Here is a 20,699-nt window from a genome sequence, read left to right as displayed (position 1 = left end):
TTCCATTAAATGTGTCAACGTGTGATTTAATTTGACTCAAAACTCAGCACTCTGCACCTTCATTGGACTCAAATCATGGACCGAGGCTATAAGCAGGTTTTGTGTTTTTCATGGCAACATACAAAGAATTCTTACTTGCAATGGACATAAAAACAATAAGCATGGACTCTCTTCATTAAAGGAACAACACCCAAGAAATTGTGAGATAACTACATCACAATATATCACTTTTCAAATGAAAGTAAAAATAGGACATGTATGGCCTAATCATCGGGGAAAAAATATTTTGTGAGCAGGTGGTGCTTACAGAGCGTCCAGGAAAACCATATTCTCCCTTTGGTCCTGATGGTCCCATAGGCCCCTGTAGGGAACAAGAGAGAGTGACTGCATTTCATAAACATATCTACTGTATCCTCCATAGTACATAACATACAGTATATCTAAAAGCCTGAGCATAGTTGCTACACATAATGCACAAAAGAAGGCTGTGTTTTTAGTTTTATTGGGCAAGGCAATGTTGGTGAAACATGAATATAAAGTTATTCTCTGGGTGAAATTAGGTGGCATTTCCCTTTAAGACTTACCATAACTCCAGGGGCTCCTGGTACGCCACTATCTCCCTGCAAACAAAGAGACATTGAGCGCACCTATATGCACAAAGTGTCCTAAAGTCTAGCTCATATTCTCATTATGGGTCATTTTGGGATAAACTGTTCATATCCATCTTCATATCCTGATCAAAATATCCCTGTATACATGAATAAATAGAGGATTCTGAATAATATAATGCAAACAGAACTTAAACAGATCACAAAAAACAACTCTAAGGTATTTGCATGTCTTACTGGCAGATCTCAGCAATGAGCGATTAGATTTTGGTTTCAAATAAACGGGATACAACCATATCCCGACTACTGTGAACAAGCTATGGCAGTTTCAACTATTAAACTATTAAAAATAATCTTTGAGCGTCCCAGAAAAATGTCTGTGCATGTAAATTTACATGCTGTGAGGTATCAGTCACTGTTGCTGGGTATTACAAAACTCACTAATCACTGTCACTCTTATCCCAGCCATATTGATTTTTGAGTTAGAAAAAAATGTGTCAACCTGTCAAAGTGGCTGGTAGAGTAGACAAACTTTCCATATTTACATTTGGCTGCGGGTCAGAAGTAATATTATACTCTTGACATTGTATTTGGGGCAGACTATGAATCCACCCCCTTCTGACTTAGGAAGACGGGTCACTGAACCCAGAACTAGAAAGTGAATAATGTGAGGAGAAATATGAGGAAAAGTGACCTTGTTTCCTTTGGGTCCTAATGGTCCAGTCAGGCCTGACATCACAGATCCATCAGCTGCAACGACAAATCCCGGCTCCCCCTTTTCACCCTACACACACACACACAATATATATACAGTATATATAGATTAAATACATGCATGTACACAAATATCCACTGTATACAAAGTAGAAAAAGTGAAATTCAGGTAAAAACTATGATCTCTTATTGCTTTTAACAATTTAATCAACTTCAGTGGAGGAATAGACGTTAAAGAAGCATTTGCTTCCAAAAGGGGGCACAACCCAACATTAGGAGGGAGTTACTAATGTTTTTTTCAACACTGTGAATATGCAAAGGAGTGGAGACATGACATGCACACCCCACTTACTTTCAGACCTGGCGGCCCATGCACACCTGGCAACCCAATGTCCCCCTTTGGACCCCGCAGTCCCTGCAAAGATTCGGGGAATAAAACATTACAATCAGCAGCAAGCCACTAAACTCCATGACTGAACACTGAACTATGTAACTCACTGTATAGGTTTGATGCCCTGTTAATCTGATAGGGATGAGGCCTAGTGGTAATAATAACATTCGTTTGACTGAAATTTGGATGTTTGAACACATTGATTTCTGCTTGGAATAGCAAATATGAGAGGTAAAAGCATTCACTGGAACACACAAACACACACAGGCCTATCTAACCTAGGCGGCCTCCTGCATGATGGCAGCAAAGTTATCTACCCACACAATGTTTGTTGTCATGACATCAAGATTATTTTGTCTACAGTGCAGCTGTTTGGCTGATACTCACAGTGGGTCCCTGAGGTTCAAAAATCCCTGAGAAGTTGAAGACACCGTCTGTGTCGTTGAGCAGGAGCTGAGGAAGAGGCAGAGGGAGAGTGTTGTCAGTGTAAACACACATCACTCTGACTCATTTAACAAATCCATCAGTCTGGTTCAACCCAAATATGTGTGTTAAGTATGTGTGTAGTTGAATGGGTAGAGCATGGCATTAACACTGCCAGGGGTAAAGGAATAAACCATGTTTTTGGGAGTCGACTTACCCATTTAAGTGATGAGAAGATAGACACCAAGTGCTCCTCAGCTCAATGCTAACACTAGCATAAACTATGCTGAGTGATCGTAGGCAACAAACATGAACTCACTTATTACATTTTTGTAACAAGTTGCAGATTCATGAATTTTAAATGAAATATCACTAACTCAATATAGCTGATGTAGCCAGGTTTATTTTTGGAACTATTTCAGGTGACCAATCATGTATTCATCCATGGTGTGATTTTTGGCTGAGGATGGCCCACCATCCTCACTTAACTGAATAAACTGTGAAAGTAGTCCAAATACTCACTCAAAAATTACTCACCACTTAGCTTTAGAGCTGCTACAGGTTCTCATTTTCACACTTTTGAGATAATGCTAGCTGCCTAATAGCATTAGTTAGCATGGTGCTCTGGGTGAACAATCTACCTGGGACACCTGGATGATTTTGGTGTCTATGTTCTAACCACTTAACAGGTATTGACCAATGGGCCAATCTCTCAAAAACTGTATTCCTTTAAGGTTTCCATTCCCCAAGTCCAGTAGAGCAGGGCACTACAACTACCAGTGTGGACTCTACCCATTGAGCTACTTGTCATGAATGGAACGGGCCAAAGAACACTTACGTCCTGGAGGTTGATGATGGGTCCTGGGGGTCCGGGTGGCCCTGGAGGGCCGGGGTGGCTGAGCCCGTCCCGTCCCGGCTCTCCCTGAAAAACAAAACATCACAGTACACACGTTAACCAGCTGCATCACAGGGAACAATGAAGTCAATACTGAAATAGAATGCTTAAACCTTGATTATTCCTAAACTTGAGTAGTGTATGAGTGCGTGTGTGTGTGTGTGTGTGTGTGTGTGTGTGTGTGCTCGTAGGCGGAAATTGTGGGCTGCACCTTAGTCAACAAGAAGTTAAATGATGAAATGTTTTTCTAGTGTGTGTAAGTATGACTCAAAATCATGGCTTTTAATACATGGTGCCAAAAATAAAAAGTTTGACCATATCATATCCACTCCTGGATCATTTTACCTTTTGTCCTGCATCACCTTTGTCCCCCTTCGCTCCCTGTAGATGACACAAAAACAAGTATGAACAAACACTCGGCACGTAAATCCTAGCCCCAATACATGCCGTGTATGGGAGAGAACTTTACATCAATCCACGTTTCCATCCTCACTGGAAAATAGACCTTCTGAATCATGACTTAAAACCTTTAACAAATTGAGGGTTCACCCCTCATTTTGGCATTCATCTACCAAGCAGCACTTAACAGCACTTATTTTAATCAAATTTCAACTTTAAAAACTGGTTTGCCAGCTACTAAATTGACATTTCAATCCATCAGTCGATCCATTTACTGACCTCTTCCCCATTTAATCCGTCCAGTCCTGGAAACCCTGGTGGTCCTGTAGCACCTGGCTCCCCCTAGAGGAGACAAGAACAAATGACCAACACACTCCATATCCATTAACCTCAAAAAACATTACTGGCATAGGATAACTAGGAAAGGTTAGATAAGATGCAATAAAGTCAAATAAAAGCAAAGCAATTTGATTTCTGCCTTCTTCACACAGAGATGTGAGATTTCAATGAATTAGTACTGATGAAGAAGGGTATCTGATCGATCACACTCGGTTTTGTCGATACAATCAACAACATTGTGAAACAAACAGGAAATTGGATTGTGCTGCTGGTGATTTTTCAAAGTAATGTGTTTTGTCCCATTGACTTTCAATGCAGCTGCTAACAAATGCTGACAACTTCTACCTCAAACATCTCAAAGACAAAAACAAGAGGACAGTTGAGGTGAGGTGAGGTGGACCCACATTTACTCCTGGTTTTCCTGGAGGACCAATGAACCCGTCTTGACCCTAGTAAGAGAGGAAGAGGAGAGGAAAAAAAAATAGGTAATAATTTCCAAAACACTACATATCCAGTCTGGAAATAAAAAAAACAATATTATCTGAATTTCATCATTCAGTGTTAGAAAATGCAGAGGAGCCAGTCTACAAAAGTGTCAAAATTTTTTTCAACCAAGGACCTAAATTACCAACTCTCCTTTAAAAAGTAGAGGAATTTGTTTCAATTTTATCCTATCAATCATTTTGTAAGAGTAGCTTTTTTTCCCAAATGCTGGATATCTCATTTTGCTAAAGGTGAAGATAACAGGAAAAGGATATAACCTATCTAACTGTTTGGTTTGTGTTTGCGCATACAGTATGTATGTGCCACACTGAGACACACACACACACACACACACACACACACACACACACACACACACACACACACACGTTTTACCTTGGGTCCTGGAAGGCCAGGGATCCCAGCAGGTCCCTGTGGAAAAAGTAGAATTTTTTGAGCCAAGTTTATAAGTTATTGTGTAATAATCAGTAATTGTGTTTACATCGGCAAAACTAGCTGTTGTTTCTTAATATACTTCCTGCAGCAGGAGGACTAAGTCTAGCTTTTTAATGTTGTGAAATGAATCACTGAAGCTTTTCTTTTTATATGTAATATTCATACATCATCAGATTAATGTATACAGGGAGATATATGATCATGATATGACATAAAACAGCACATAAAAACAGAATATCCTGAACATGACCTCAACTGGATATGAGCTGGCATGCAGAATGCTTATGTAACTCAATATTTATATATACTCAAGTCATTCTGGTACCTGTGGGCCTTTGGACAGCACCGCTCCAAAGCCACTCTGCCTCCCGGATCCTTCCATGTCCTAACAAAACATTCAGTGAACTTGAACTTGTTAGTATTTGATAAGTAACCTGTCTCTAAAAACCATTTCACAAAACCACTAGGCCATGCTATGTACAGTAGATTTACACTTCAGACATTCAGCTGGCAAAGACCATAATAACTGAACAATTTATATATAGCACAGACATTGCAAACTTGCCTAGTAATACTGAAATGAAAGGCACAGTATCTCCAGGATTCATGCTAGGGTCGGATGTTGGGCTGACACCAGGGTGTCAGAGACTTAAATTAAACAAAGCAACCTTATTTTCTGTCTTTTCCACACTCAGAAAAGGATTTGTGATCTCTCTAACAGAGAAAATATATTCCAATATTCTGTCCATGGACCATAAATGAATCACATTGTGTGAGTCAGTGAACATAATAGATCAGATAAGTACTTTACTCTGAAAAGTTCAGCATTTGGAATCAATTTCAGGAGGGAAAAAGTAGAAGTGGTGCATTTCAAGAAGTAGTCTGGTCATAGGTAGCGAAACAAAGCATACCTCCAGGTCCAAGCTGTAGCCTCTTCCAGGGGGCCCCGGGGGGCCAGGAAGGCCCCTGGGACCAGGCTGCCCCTCTGGGCCGTCTGGCCCTGGTAGACCTGGGAACCCTGCAGGGCCTGCATCACCCTGGGAGAGGAAGAGTACAGATTACCACTTCAAAATAAACATAAAATCATTTCAAAACTGGCAATGCTGTTTCTGTTAAACAGCTAAACCAATAAACTAATTTAAATTGTGATTTATGGGATGTGGGAGAGGATGAAAGAAACGGGGAAAAAGGCCGAGGTAAAGATATGGATGGATGAGGGATGGAGACAGGAAAAAGAGAGAGAGACGACAGAGGGAGAGAGACTGGGAAAAGAGAAGTGGAATAAAGTCTGGGAAAGAACTTAAGAAAAGATAAAGAAAGGGATTAATGAGAAATAAAGGAAGGGGGGAAAGAGGGAGTTAGATAAAGACATAGTGTAGGAATAAATTAAGTGAAGAGAGAGACACAAAGAGTAGAGAGAGAATGCCAAGATAATAGATATACGCTTATCAATTATGCTGTGCCAATAGCAATTTGGGTACAATATCAATATAAATGACCAATATAATTATCACTGCTAATATCAATAACGGTTGTTCATTCAAATTGGATATATGATATTCAATTACCTTTGGTCCTGCTGGCCCGCTCACACCAGGCTCTCCCTGTTAACAAACAAAACAGAGACAATGCTAAATTAAAAACACAATATAAAACCACATGAAACTACAGCAATGAAAAGGATTTAGTCTCTGGTTTGAACAAAAAAAAAAAAAATATATATATATATATATATATATATATTCGCCTGGGACTGTGAGGATCTTACAAGTACGGTTTTACAAGATCTTTCTTGAAAATGAGTTTGTACTTCTCATTTATTCCATGCGCCATAAATTTGACTAACAGATTATACAGATACTCTCAACCCCACCTGTTTCCTGCTCATCCAATCTACTGCTCTTCCCATTGTTTTATTTAATGTATCTTGTATGTTTCTGCATTGTATCTCTTTGTTGACATGATAATACATTGTGATGTATGCCATGCTGTAAGCCAATTTTCACTTTAGGGCCAGTTTTTTCTAAGTTGAACTGACACCAGTGACAAGAAAGCCTTCTGACATCACATGCTGTGCACTGCTAAATAAAAAATGTCTCACCTTGTCTCCCTTCGCCCCAGCAGGACCTGGATCCCCGTCTTGTCCATCAACTCCCTGTAAGAGTCACAGTACTGTCTTGACATTTGAAATTTTAGATGCCTTCATGTCTATACCAGACACTTGTCACATTGTTGTCACAAGTTTGTACATTTGTTGCACAGTTTCCATGAAAATGGGTTGCTAGCATTGTTAGCGTTCCTCTTTTTATGTAATGTAGTGGATAGCTACAAGCCAAGTAGGTTGAAATGGTTAAAATAAGGAAATGCTAACAATGCTAATGACCAATTTGTAATGAAACTGGAGTGTATAAATGTTTTATGCACCACTATACTGCGGGATAGCACTGTATAACCTGTGAGTAGTCCATTCACACAGTTAGTAAAAGCCTCTGACAATTTAAAGTGAAAAGACAGATTTTCCCCAACTGAAGCTGCAGCCAGGAGCCCAGACCATGTTCCAGCTCTTCCACTAGCTCCTGCCAAAACGCTGTTAGCTTTCTATGCTAAAGGTGAGGATAACAGGAAAAGAACATACCCTATCTGACTGTTCGGTATGTGTTTGGGCATGTGTGTGTGTGTGAGTGCCATACAGAGGATTTGCATGTACTGTGCGGTAGTAACATTTATAAATGAACACACATACATACACACACACACACACACACACACACACACACACACACACATACACACAGTTTGCTGGCTTATAGATCAATAGTGTGTAGCAAGCCATAGCAGGAAGGCAGTAGATCAACATGGGATTTTCAAATACAGTTGGGGGAAATACTGTCTTTTAGGCCCCTTGGATTTCATGGGACCAAATGATAATACCTGACCCGAACCAGAACCAGAACCAGACCCAGAACCAGACTCAGAACCAGACCAAGAAGCAGACCAAGAACCACTAAACCACTCCTCAATCACCTGAAAACAAAGGCTGGGTCAGCAGTGTAAGTGTGCTAGAAAGGCCAAACCTCAGTCAACTGACTGAGTTTAGCTGAAACTTTTCTTTCTTCAGCTCTTGAAAACTTTCAGCCTTCAAAATGTCCCTCCATGACTTCCTACACCCTCGTTCTGCACAAATCACTGTTGTTAGATTTCAAAATGATTCAGTAACTCGTTCATTCAATTCATGGGTTGTTCGCCTTCTCTCAGACCTCCACAGTTCAATGGCTTTTCTAGTGTTAAAGCCTTGGTACATTGTCATTTTTTTCAGGCAGTGTACACTAAATCTGCCTTCACATGACAAGCAACCAAATTCCTATGTTCCTATGTCCAATGGCTGAAATAGCAGATTGTTAGCTGTAGAGCCTATGTTGTTGCAGAAATAGGCAGGACATATCATATTACTCTAGTAGTATGCTAGTAGCTTGCTGCAGATGGACAATGTTGTCCAAAAGTTCAGCAGCAGCCAGCTGTTATGCACCAGCCAACTAGGAAACAAGGCAATCATGGTCAACATCGCTACTACGGTTGTAGAAAATACATGAATTTATAGCAGCTGGTATCCTGGGTTGGTTGAGGTGTGAACTCGTGGTTAGCGTATAAAACATTACCTAATATTGAGCTGTGCCCCTTTAGGCCAATTCCATGTTTTAGCAGTCTGTAAATTTAAAACTGTAATCTGTCTCCTCCTGTTCGTCTCCCCTGTATTACTAATGTGGAATCAATAGCTGAAGTTAATAGATTATTTGAGGAACATCTCAATTGTTTTCCACTACAGCGGACACTGTAAAGGAAATGAAATGTTTCAATATTGCAGATACGTTATTATCCACAATTAAGATATATGATATGCAATTACACACAATTAATTGTGTGTAACTTCACATTTTCAGTGTTGGAGCCTTTTTGCTCCTAAGGAACCACTATTTATTTCAAGTAGCACCTCTCTACATAGTATGTATAAGAACTGCAATTTTGATTACAATTTTAGAAAGATGGTGCCCCTACAGTATGAATAAGGATATTGCTTAATCTTTAAACTGATGAATTGTGCATGAAAAAAGGAGGAGAGGAAGGAGTGGTAACTTACAGGGAGTCCAATCTCTCCATCCGTCCCGTCTCTCCCAGGAGCCCCAGGCGGTCCAGGGAGGACGTCCTCCTGAGATGGGGCTCCTGGGGGCCCCGGCTGCCCTGGAGGGCCTGGAAGACCTGGGGGACCCTGGAGACACAAGACAGGACATCTCAATCACACAGAGGGGAGGAGAGAGAGAGAGAGAGAGAGAGAGAAGGATCATCCTTGTACCGCTCAAGCTTCAAATGTTAGGGAAGGTCCAGGAGTGTCAAAATATAGTAAAGTACACTCCCAGAAAAAAGGTGCAGAGATGTATCTTTTGTCTCTGGCCTGGGGCTTTACTTTTGCTGTACAACAATGGGAAAGAGACAAAGTAAGAGATTGATAGAGAGAAAGACAGATGGGAATATAGAGAGAGAAAGAGAGAAAGAGAAAGAGAAAGAGAGAGAGAGCTGAGAAAGGACAGAACATCGCAATAATAAAATATGATGCAAAATAGTATTTAGTGTAAAAATAAGAGAACAAGAGAGAAAAGGAGGGTTAAATTTGAAGTCGACTCACCCTAATAATCTCTGCATCGCTGTCGAAATCATCGAATCCTGATCCTTCCATGGCATCCTGATGAACACACATCACATGACCAGCTGATCAGCTAACAGGCCAGTCAGTTAATGAACAGATCAGTGATCAGATATAGATCACCAGTGTGATGAGCAGTCTTGGGTTAGATCAATAGAATTGAAGGGTTTCATTTGCTTCTTCAAACAGTCGATACTTCAGAAACACACATGCTTCCTTTCTCAAAAACAGAACTGTTTTGCTCAGATGACTCATAACTTTAACAGTAACCCCATAATGTGCTTTACTTTCGAGCCAGCCTTCATTCGGTAGCTGCCAGTTGTTTCAGATGGTGCATATGTCATTTTGGAACAAAATGTGTTTACATTGTTAGTGCATAAAAATGACAGTGAACAGTATAAAAGGACGAAAGCAACAGAGCGACATGCAGAAGACCTAAAAACACAACAAAGCACACAACAGAATGATGATGAATGAATTGAAATGGGTTCAGTTAATTTCCTGAGATCAATTAGCCTGGTATCCAGCCCCTATAAATCACAGTTTTCAGCACTCTTCGAATTTGCATGGCAACTGGAACAAATTTAAAGTAAGTAAAGCAACTGAATTATTCAAAACTTCAAACACCAGAACTGAAAACTTATTTTTAAGCTGAAACTCCACTGAATCTTGTTATTACTTGTAACTTTCTAATGATAGATTTGCTAAGAACACTATTTTTCAGTGATACTTCTGCACACGAGCCCGGGACTTCATCTTAGTTATGGGCATAAATGTTAATCTCTGAAAGGACTGCCATTAATAATTAGCCCAGGTTTGGTGAACACCTTGTGAAAGTCTTTTGATCAACTTACCAGGAACCTGGAAGACTTGCTGGGCCGGCCTGGAGGTCCAGGCGGGCCTGGAGGACCTGGTTGTCCCACACCAGCATCACCCTGTGGGAGATAGCAGTGGGGTATTTAAGTATTCATTCGTAGATTCAGTATTACTCCTTATGGGTGTGCACACACTGTCAGTATTTATGTCATGAGCCACATGCACCTTGACACATCATGAATTTCAAAGTGGGCTGTTACCTTTTCACCTTGAGATCCAGACTCTCCTGGCAAACCTGGGAATCCTGGAGCCCCAGTCTCTCCCTGAGGACGAGACCATCAGTTTTGCTCAGTATAACAGAAACAATGCCGCATAACATATCAGAGGTAAAGCAACACAGTTCAATTCTAGCATACTGAAAAGAAAACCTACTGCAGTACCTTGTGAGAGCAGAAACGAAGCAGTAATACTAATAGTAGTATCAGATATCAGGCCAATACCACAATAAACCAGGATATTGGCATCAGCAAATTTATTCAATACTAAAATCACAAGCAAGAGCTACATTTCACATTTCGAAAATCAAAGCAAAGGAACTTGATTTTCTGCCTCAAGATGTTAGATCTGTCTGTATATTACAATTACTTCTTTCCAGTGAATCCAAACTAACGACCCACGTCTACACTGTTCAGTAAAAGTAATGGATTGGATCAGTTCCTGGTATCGGCTAATACATAAAGTGTAGGAATCAGTATCTGTACAGGGGAAATGGGTGCATCCCTGCAGAACAGTTTCCCCCACAGATAATAAAAAATGACAAAGTCCCACAAGATCGGACGTGTGAATCTGCAAGAGTGGAAAACTCTTTACTTACTGGAACTCCAGTGTCACCTTTGCTGCCCTGGAAAAAAGAGGAAAATGAAAAACTGATCTATTATTTTATCTTTTGACAACATCCATAGTTTGAATAGTACAATTCCTCTCACAATGTGCTCTATAAAGCTGATATGATGCTCTACAGCTATAGATAGATAGATAGATAGATAGATAGAGTTTCTAATGTCATCAACACCTCCTGAAATGGCAGCAATAATATTCTAAAACAGTCAGTAACTTCCAGGTTTTGAATAAATACGTCAAACAAACAAGCAGATAAATCTTACAGGCTGTCCATCTTTCCCAGGATCTCCAGGCAGGCCTGCGGGTCCCGGTGGCCCCTGTGGCCCCCGGGGTCCCGGCTCCCCAGACCCGCTCTCCCCCTCCGAGGCTCGACCTGGGGGGCCGGCGGGCCCCGGTGGGCCGGCAGGACCGGGCTCTCCAGGCTCCCCCTTCTGTCCTGGAGACACCTGGAGGGAGTGATAGTCAGGCTGATTGGTGGATTGATTGATAGGGTTGGGATGATATGCTTATCTCACGATTCGATACGTGATATGGGGGTTCACGATTCCATACAACCACGATACGATGTAATAAATAAACGACGACAAAGTCTGACTGTGCAGAATTATGTTTATTTCTGAGCCACAAATCTTTCTAGCGATGGTATTGGCTTGCTAGAATGTAAACAACATTTAAAAATGTCATTACAAAGTGTAAATAATATAATTTGGATGCAGAGCTTGTGAAACTGTGATGGTCAAGCCGACTCATTTGTGATTACTACAGCAGAATAAAATGGAGCTAATATCACCATTCATTTTTCTGCCCCACGATATGTATTGTCACATTTTTGCATTGCAATATATTGAATTTCGATATATCGTCCCATCCCTACTGACTGATTAATTGATTCATTCATCCACTGAAATACAGACAGGTATCAAACATTATGCAGATTGGGATTATAGTTATACAAACATTTCTACAAACTGTCTCCTGTTTAGGAGACAGTTCGTATTTGACACAGAAGGTTCAATTTGTCTCTTCCTGTGGGTGGAGAAGTTTTCTCCCCAGTGACCAAACCAAGAATTTAATTTGGGCAAATACAGTGAATCTACTGGGTCTCAATTAGTGGAGACGGGGCGCTCTTTAGATAAGACGGGAGCGTGTTTACATAAAAATCTTGCCTAGTGCAGCTTTAATTAATCATTGGATAAACTCATTATTAATATATGGCATTATTGAACAAACAAACATACAAATGCATGTATTGATAAGTAAAATGTCTGCTATAGGTCCAGATGTGAAGTTCTGTATTCAGTGTGATAAGAGTATTACTCACAGTGGCAGGTCTGTAGGCTGGAGCTGCTGTCTGAGTTGGTCTTGCTGTGGAAGAAACACAGTGAACACATTACAGTTTGACAGTTACATTTAATTAAAAGAAGTTGGTGCTTTCCTAAGGTTTGCAAAGCTAGAACTACTCAAAATTTGCATCTAAGTGGTTTGTTATGATCTGACTTCACTTTAATTTAGGGAAGGATAGAGAAAAGACAGAGAAAGAGACACAGGGGAAACTAATGCCCAACCCAAACTGGGATGAAAGAATGCGTGAAAGAATGAAAATAAATAAATAAATGCATAAAAATTGGGATCATCCATGTTTGACGATGCCACAGTTTCAGCGCCCTCTGGTGGAAACTCATGGAAATACAGCAGAGGAGGCGCAGCCTAGGTCTGAGTCACTTTGTAGTCAAACCATGAACTCTTATTATCTGTTATCCTGGACGTGGATTTTATCAGGACACACAACTGAAATATATGTGTGTTATCTACTTCTATATAAATAATAGAAATAGGTAGAGAAAGGGAAAGAGAGCATGAAGGGAGGGGGGAGGGGGGACAGAAAGAGAGAGAAACATTGAACCACTGCCTTTTGTTGCCAAGAGAGACAGATTTCCTAAGATATTTCAGTTTTCCTATGATGTTAAATAACTTTTTGAAGGTTTTTTTTTTTTTTTACCTCTAAACGTGGTCGTCTCCTCCTCCTGTCCAGAAGTCTCCTCTGCATCCTCATCATCGTTGCCTAGCGACGCCTCAGTGGGCGGAGCTTGGACCGGGGAGCTGTGAGTGACGTCTGGCTCTGGGAGGGGCTGCAGAGGGGAGAGAGGGTTAGTGTGTGTGTGTGTGTGTGTGTGTGTGTGTGTGTGTGTGTCAGTCCCCACAGCTTTCCACAGGACCAAAAAACTGGTTCACTGGTCACCTGACAAATACAAATTTTCATGAAATGCAGAAAATGTGCGTTATGTAGACTGAGTGAAACCAGAATTAAAAGTTAAGGATCCTTCATTGAAATCTAGAGGTAGTGAAAGATATTTTAGATGTTTTTCTGCATGATTCTGTCACTTTCCTATTTTTCTTCTTCTTCCTCATTTTCAGTGACTCAACCTGTTTTCTGCAAAATATTCCACTACCATGGAATCACAGAAAACTGCGTAGTACATATTTATATGTCCAGTATATGTCTATTTATCAATTTGTTTGCTTTCTTTGCTGTATTTCTTCTTTTCCATATTCATGATCAACATTTTTTTCCTCTCTCTATCATTTATTCCAGGTTGCTGACACTTTTATTGTCTCTGGAAATCCAATAAAATAAGATAATGGTTCACAAGAAAAGAGAGAGAGAGAGAGAGAGAGAGAGAGAGAGAGAGAGCAAAGTGCTTGCCACAGACAAGAGGAAATGTTTTCTCTCAGTTCAGGTCCAGCTACAGTGTCAGAGACAGAAAGCAACATTTCACACAAGAGCACAGCGCTGGCTCACAGCTCCACATTAGCTCAACACATTTTTAGTGTTGTTTCTCTTTTTCTAAACTTTACACGGCCCTTTATACGCTGGTTACAGTTCACGACCCCACGGCCCAAGAAACCCATTCAAAAACCCACTGTTTGTCTGTGAATGATCCAAGGACATGAGAAAATAATAAATCTTTTATTTCCTGAAAAGCTTTGGATTTTGGATTTGAACTTTTTATCTGGCTGAGGGAGAAACCAACATTTTTCAAATAGCAGAGCTGGATAAGAGAACTTTGCTGACGCATTAAACACCTCATAATTCCACAAGTTTGGCTGTCTTCAAATCCTTTTTTTGTTTTATAGGAACTGAAACTAAAATGTCCTTTACAGGCTTGGAAAATATCACCATCTGCACCAGGAAAACAGTAAAAATCCAGAGGGTGTTAATCAGAGGGCGGCAACTGATCTCATTCCAAAATGAAATATCCAACATTTGACATAATGACACTTACTTTTACAAAGTGATTGCTGACATGAAAGTAAAACTAATTTTAGGGAAAGGAAGCTATTTTAAGATCTTTGCATCCTAAATATGAACATTGGTGATGAGAGAAGCATCCTGGAACTATCAAGTGGTGAATTTGAACACTATTTTTCTTAAAATGTGTTTAAAGTAAAGCTCTGGAATAAAACCCTCAATTTTTTTCTCATTTAATTTCTTATAGTGTGAAGATATGAGGGCTTCACATCTGATAATGGCTACATGGTCAGACTGTACTATCAGCTGGACGTGGAAACTGACAACCTTAGTGCAGAAGTATAGGTACTGTAATTGGAGTTGTTTTTAAATAGGTTGAATTGAGAACAGTTGGATTATTAGAATCTAAGTCAGAGTAATAGCACTCGTCTGGAAAATTTCTCAAGTAAAAGTAAGAGTGCCTAACTAGGAAAACACTCAAATACTTAATTAACTGCAAGGAAAAAGCATTAATCATTTCATTTGGGCAGCAGGAGCCTAGAGCAGTGGTTTTCAAATTGGGGACCGTGGACGCCTTGGGGGGCTGCAGGGGGGCACTAGGGGGTCCGTGGCAGCATGGGGACAAAGGGGAAATTTGTTACGAAAAAAAAAGATATATTTAGAATATATATTTTTTTAAATTTATATTAAATTCAAGTTCTCACAAGCATACCTTTCAATCTCTGAGCTCTGATTTATCTTTAAAATTGACTGGAAGGAATCCCTGGCCAGCTGGGAAAATCTGGGTGAAGAAAACTAATTAGAAACTCTCTCATCTGCCTTAATGACTTCCATCAAGCTGCCCATAAGCAAGGCAGTAAACCCCACAGTTGTTCCAGTCCAGTGACAAACAAGACTGTCATTGTGCTGGGATGTTCCCAAGTACAAATGTGTGTGATTGTGAAGCTAATAAAAGAGCATGCTTCACCAGAAAAGTGGCATTTACTCTAACAAAAGTTCATTAATTAGAGTAGTTACTGGTTCCCTCTCTCCACACTGCTGGCTGGGGGAGAGAGCAGCAACATTTGTCAGATAGCACGCTGCTGGCTGGGAGCGCCACATATCACCATGCTCCAGTCTCCACCAGGCCTGCTGGGATAAGAGCTGCTTTCTTTGGTCCAAGCCCAGTTCTTTGATTGGGAAGGGAAAGGTTGGTAAATACTGACTGACATGGGAGTAATGGGTCAGGGAAGGTTTGTGGTCTGTTCAGGGGATAATATCTTTAGTGTGTGTGTGTGTGTGTGTGTGTGTGTGTGTGTGTGTTTACGCTCACCATGGTGTACTCTCTCTCCTCCACAATCTTTTTCACCTCATCTCTTCCCTCAATGTCTTCATAGGCGTCATCACCGCTGCCATACCCAGAGGCCTGGAGAGAGAGAGAGAGGGAGAGAGAGAGAGAGACGGAAAGCAGGTAGGTAGGGAGGTAGACAGACAAAGATAGAGACAGGAAGAGATAATTAAATACTTATGAACAGACATAGCCCATGTGATTCTGAGCTGCAGAGTCAGAAAGCGGTATGAGGCAACGGGCCAGAATATCTCGTCGTCCTCATTTTCAGAAAAATGTTTGGATATCCAGAGTTTGGTTCCCACGGTTTCTGTGATAACACTGATTGGATGTTGTTTTCATTTTAAAAACAGCGTATTTTGGAGACGTTCCACACTGGATACCAGCGGCGAGTAATGCTCGAATCGGTGTTATAGCAGAAGAGAGAGAGAGAGAGGAGGGGGAAAGAGAGGCAAGGAAAGAGCGAGGGATGGAGAACGAGAAGTAGGAAACTAAAATGTGAGCAATTTGGGTCCCAGACTGATAAAGCCTTAACACCTGAGAGAGTAACGGTTTCTAATGCATGTCTACTGTATGAAAAGTTTTCTTCAAAGTAGTGTACATACATAAGAATAATAAAAAAAAACAAAAAAACAAACAGGTGAAAGCCAGAGATGGAAGACATTGCTGATAAATTGCTGAAACTTGAATAATATATAATAGTAAGCTATCCCTCATAACCATTGTATCACCATGTATCTATAATCACAACAATGTAAACCATCTCGGGTATTATTGTGATATTAACCCATTATTTTGGGTAAATTTACCAAAATTTGACCTGTAGGATTTGCAGTAAACTTGAATACAACAAAGTCCTGTAATGCTCTTTTTGCACCAGTAGAGGGAGCAGTGGTTCCATTCATTACTACAGCAAGATATCACTGAGAACGGACTGCCAGAACTAAACTTCATTCATTGGCTAATGCCTGTGTGTGTGTGTGTGTGTGTGTGTGTGTGTGTGTACATGGTTACATGGTGTACTCACATAAGGGTCGTCCTCCTCACACTGGTCATCTGGGGCCGTGGGATCTGACTTCAGCACCAGTTGTTGGATGGAGCCCTGGAGAGAGAGAGGGAGAAAGAGAGAGAGAGAGAGAGAGAGAGAGGAGGAAGAAGAAGAAGAGGAGAGTCAGTGTTATGTTGCATGGTAACTAATTCAACCGAAACACGCATTTCCCACACACTAACACACTACCTCTGTCTATCTCTTTATCTCTTTCTCTCTCTCTCCCTCGTTCCCCTGCACATTATCTGACACATACACAATTGCACACATACACACACACTCACATAAATGTATACACACACATCTGGCAGTGAACAGGTGTCTCCCTCTTGTCCAAGCTGTCTGCTCTCCAGAGACAATTTTCACATCAGAATTAAAGCTCCAGTCTGTAATTTATTTATTTATTCATTCAAAGTATGTGAATCATTTCAAAAAGTTACATTTTGCGGCTTCCTGGTGGCTCAGTTGTCTAAGGGGAAAACATGCAACTACAGCTTGAATCCGGCTTGGGACCTCGGTTGCATGTCTCCCATTTGTTCCCGTCTTTCTCCACTGGAATCAATCCAATAAAGCCAATATTTCATAAATATATAACAAATTAAATCAAATTAGAGTTGGTGCTTGACACAGCTGGAAGGGAATTAGCTGCTGATGGAAAATTATCTCTTTGCAAATTTTGCATTTGTTACTTTTTACCTCAAAAACTGCAGTGTATGTCAATTTTACTCCAATATTTATGCACATTATTAAGGGAAGCACACTGTTTACAGCTTGAAAATACATTTACAAATCATCTTTAGCTGTCTCATACTGTCACTACTTGCAGCAATAGTTCAATAAACAAATGTTAATCGTGTTCTTATATTAACTAAGCTCAACCATGCTGCCTATACGACTACGTTTTGTGGGTTTTAAAGGTCAAAACTCATGACTAGGCTTTAGATTTAACGGTATACCCACCAGTAAATGCAACTAAATGATATACTATCCACTTCTGTACCCCGACTCTTTGTCAAGGCAGGAGATAAACGTTTCCACCACTCATGCAGATGCTGCTCATTGGCTCTGTGAGGCAGTTGTGTGTGCCACAGATGCGGATTGCGGAATGGCCCTTTAACTGAGAGAGTCAGCGGGCCGATTCCCTCCGTTAGAACAGTAAAGACTTGCTAAAGGCGTCTTTCGCCAAGTTTATTGATATTGAGCGCGAGCCAGAGCACAAACACCTGTTTTTAATGCAACACATCACGGTCCATGAGACAAGTGGTGGAGTGACGGAGTGGGAAAAGGACAGAGAGAGAGAGAGAGAGAGAGAGAGAGAGAGAGAGAGAGAGAGAGAGAAAGAGATGCAGAGAGGGAGACAGGGACACAGACAGACAGATAGAGAGAGAGAGAGAGACAGATGGATAGAGAGACAGAGAGAGAGTGAGACAGGGTGGGTTCGGGTTGGGTAGCAACCAAAATCAGAGACATGTGTTGGAGCAGTAAACAACACGCCTGAAACAAACAAAGAATGTGCCACGCAAACCGGCTCCGCTCTCTTCAAACGGCTTTATTTGCATTTCATAGTTTCATAGTTATGAAAGAACGAGGCCAGTAAACGGTCTGAGTGATTATTTGATGAGTCAATGAGTAAAACCTTTTAATTATGCGAGTGTGTTGTAAATAAATGAAGGGAGTGGGATGAGTTGGCAGTGCCAAGCTGACATATTTATTGCTGCATGCTCAAAAGTTAACAGACACACACACACACACACACAACGCCTATAACACAGATGTCGGTCGGTAGGGGATTTTGACTCGTGCTCTTGACCTAGAAGAATGGGTGTGTAGCTGTCTGTAATGAATGAATGTGTGTGTGTGTGTGTGTGTGTGTGTGTGTGTGTGTGTGTGTGTGTGTGTGTGTGTGTGTGTGTGTGAGGAAACAAAAGACAGCTGTTGTGGAGACCAAACAACCACAAAAATGATATAAACAATGCAGTCAAAACCAATAACACACACATAAACACAGGCACAGATGTGCACACACATACATGTGCGCACACACACACACACACACACACACACACACACACACACACACACACACATACATTTGTATTACTATACTTGTGAGGACCTTGATTGACTACAGGGAATTCATTATTTAACCCCTAACCTTTAAGTACATAATATTATAAGGTGAAAGAAAGTGGGAAACAGGACTTGGAGAAAGTAGATTCTGCCAATATATTAAAAAAAGTGTCACTTTTTTTCACCTGTTTACAACTGTTGGCAAACTTATTATTTTCTTCATTTCATCGGCATAAGTTTCCTCAAACTGGATTTCTGTGTTCCACTTGTTCAAACTGAAAGGTTTAATAAACATAAACAAAGCGATTCACTTAAAAACAATGACAGTGACAGTAGTTTTTCTATATATTGTCAGAATCTGCTTTGTTTGCGTTCATTTATGTGCTAAAAGTGGGATTTTGAGACCTGTTTCGCCAAACAATGGCAGTGAGAGATGGATGAAAATGTCCTCACTTTTGAGGATGTTCCTCATTTTTCCATCCTTGTGAGAACATTTGTTCCTCATAAGTATAAAAATATAAGAACACACACTTGGCCCGCAGCAGTCGAAGAGACATCCACTGTAGCCGTGACATTGCTCTCTGTTGCTTTGGCAACAATCCTTCCCTCATAAATCCAACTTCCCTCCTTTATTCTGTCCTACTCACTTATTTGTTCCTTTCTCTCTCCACTTTCTTCTCTCGTCTTTGAAAGAGAAGCCTTTGGGGTTTTGTAATTTCTCAAGCTGTCACGCTGCTGTTTGTCGTAAATGTCAGATTTTACCCATGTGCAACAGCTTTTCACCAAGATCCGTGTTCCCTTCATTTGGGTAATACTGTGTGTGTGTGTGTGTGTCTTAGTCTCTGGAAACCATCACCACTATGGTCGGGGTCAATCCATTTTTAATTAATTAATCACTTTTTGGAAAATAAAGTCACTATTGTGAAGGCTAGTAGCAGTTTCATCCCTGTGTCCAGTATTTATTTAGCTCATCATCTGCACGCTTAAACTTTACCAAACTTTATATGTTCAGTGTGACCCTGTAAGATAGATTTGCATAATTGCAGAAGCAGTGTATTGTACAAAATTCTCAGCGCACACACAGGCAAAAAAAACAAAACAAACTGCTACGAATGTTAATAATTTGATCAAGAGCTTATTTGGACAAGACAGTGTGTTCCTTTACAACCTTCCTTAACATTTTGGATGAGCAGTGTTATATTCAGTGAGGATTACAGTTGCTCAGAAAGTCAGCCAACTCATAAAAAGGTTTGCACACACATAGTCTCTCTGTCTATTTCCTTTTCTTTCGCACTCTCTCTCTCTCTCACTCTCCACACACGGACACATACACACACATCTACAGACACACTCTGTGCCACACACACTTCTTTTGAATCTTAGTGTTCAATTAAACTGTGAGGAGAGCGAGAAGGCCAGTGAGTCAATGAGAGAGTGTGTGTATTATGCAGAATGTGTATATGTGTGCATAATGTTCATGAAAAGTGTGTGTGTGTTCAAATGTACAACTGTATCTGTGTGTTTTATAAATGTGTTAAGAGACAGAGCTTTGTGTGAGTGTATTGCAGAGAGCTACTGCTGCTGTGTGACTGTTATCGTTCTCCCTAGGTGGAGATGGAGGATCTCAGACAGAGCTGCCAGTCCAAACACTGAACAGCTGGAAACCACCGGCCTCTACTGGTCCTCTTTGTCTGAGAGAGACAGAAACAGAGGAGGGAGAGGGAGAAGGAGAGAGCTGTGAAAATAAAGAGAGAGGGAAGGGAGTAAAGAAGGAGATGGAGGGAGGTAAAGGGAAGAGGAAGGAGAGAGAAAACTATAGAGGGCTTTCAGATGATGTAACGCACCCTCTGGCGGCCATATTGGAAGTCCTCAGCTCTTGGGCAA

The 20,699-nt window shown here is 40.7% G+C and overlaps 1 protein-coding gene across 1 annotated transcript in view; it reads right to left on the bottom strand.

The window, feature by feature from the left end:
• col15a1b (collagen, type XV, alpha 1b) overlaps positions 1-20,699 on the bottom strand; it is a 77,746-nt gene that overhangs the window by 10,971 nt on the left and 46,076 nt on the right. Inside the window, exons 6-29 of the mRNA XM_071531326.1 lie at positions 16,725-16,799; positions 15,683-15,775; positions 13,120-13,249; positions 12,442-12,485; positions 11,384-11,566; positions 11,095-11,121; positions 10,481-10,543; positions 10,259-10,339; positions 9,387-9,443; positions 8,844-8,972; positions 6,810-6,863; positions 6,277-6,312; positions 5,620-5,745; positions 5,034-5,093; positions 4,649-4,684; positions 4,174-4,218; positions 3,710-3,772; positions 3,377-3,412; positions 2,975-3,058; positions 2,101-2,166; positions 1,675-1,737; positions 1,303-1,392; positions 585-620; positions 308-361 (exon numbers count right to left, since the gene is read on the bottom strand). Coding sequence (XP_071387427.1) covers positions 308-361; positions 585-620; positions 1,303-1,392; positions 1,675-1,737; positions 2,101-2,166; positions 2,975-3,058; positions 3,377-3,412; positions 3,710-3,772; positions 4,174-4,218; positions 4,649-4,684; positions 5,034-5,093; positions 5,620-5,745; positions 6,277-6,312; positions 6,810-6,863; positions 8,844-8,972; positions 9,387-9,443; positions 10,259-10,339; positions 10,481-10,543; positions 11,095-11,121; positions 11,384-11,566; positions 12,442-12,485; positions 13,120-13,249; positions 15,683-15,775; positions 16,725-16,799 — 1,731 coding nt within the window. The remainder of the gene's footprint in view (positions 1-307; positions 362-584; positions 621-1,302; positions 1,393-1,674; positions 1,738-2,100; positions 2,167-2,974; positions 3,059-3,376; positions 3,413-3,709; positions 3,773-4,173; positions 4,219-4,648; positions 4,685-5,033; positions 5,094-5,619; positions 5,746-6,276; positions 6,313-6,809; positions 6,864-8,843; positions 8,973-9,386; positions 9,444-10,258; positions 10,340-10,480; positions 10,544-11,094; positions 11,122-11,383; positions 11,567-12,441; positions 12,486-13,119; positions 13,250-15,682; positions 15,776-16,724; positions 16,800-20,699) is intronic.

This window comes from Centroberyx affinis, unplaced genomic scaffold, assembly GCF_046629955.1.
Source record: "Centroberyx affinis isolate AG114_WGS23_722 - 3 ecotype Tasmania unplaced genomic scaffold, CSIRO-AGI_Caff_v1 ptg002065l_1, whole genome shotgun sequence".
Lineage (NCBI taxonomy): Eukaryota > Metazoa > Chordata > Actinopteri > Beryciformes > Berycidae > Centroberyx > Centroberyx affinis.
Note: the sequence above shows the minus strand (reverse complement) of the source record. Positions and strands in the feature narration are given on the sequence as shown.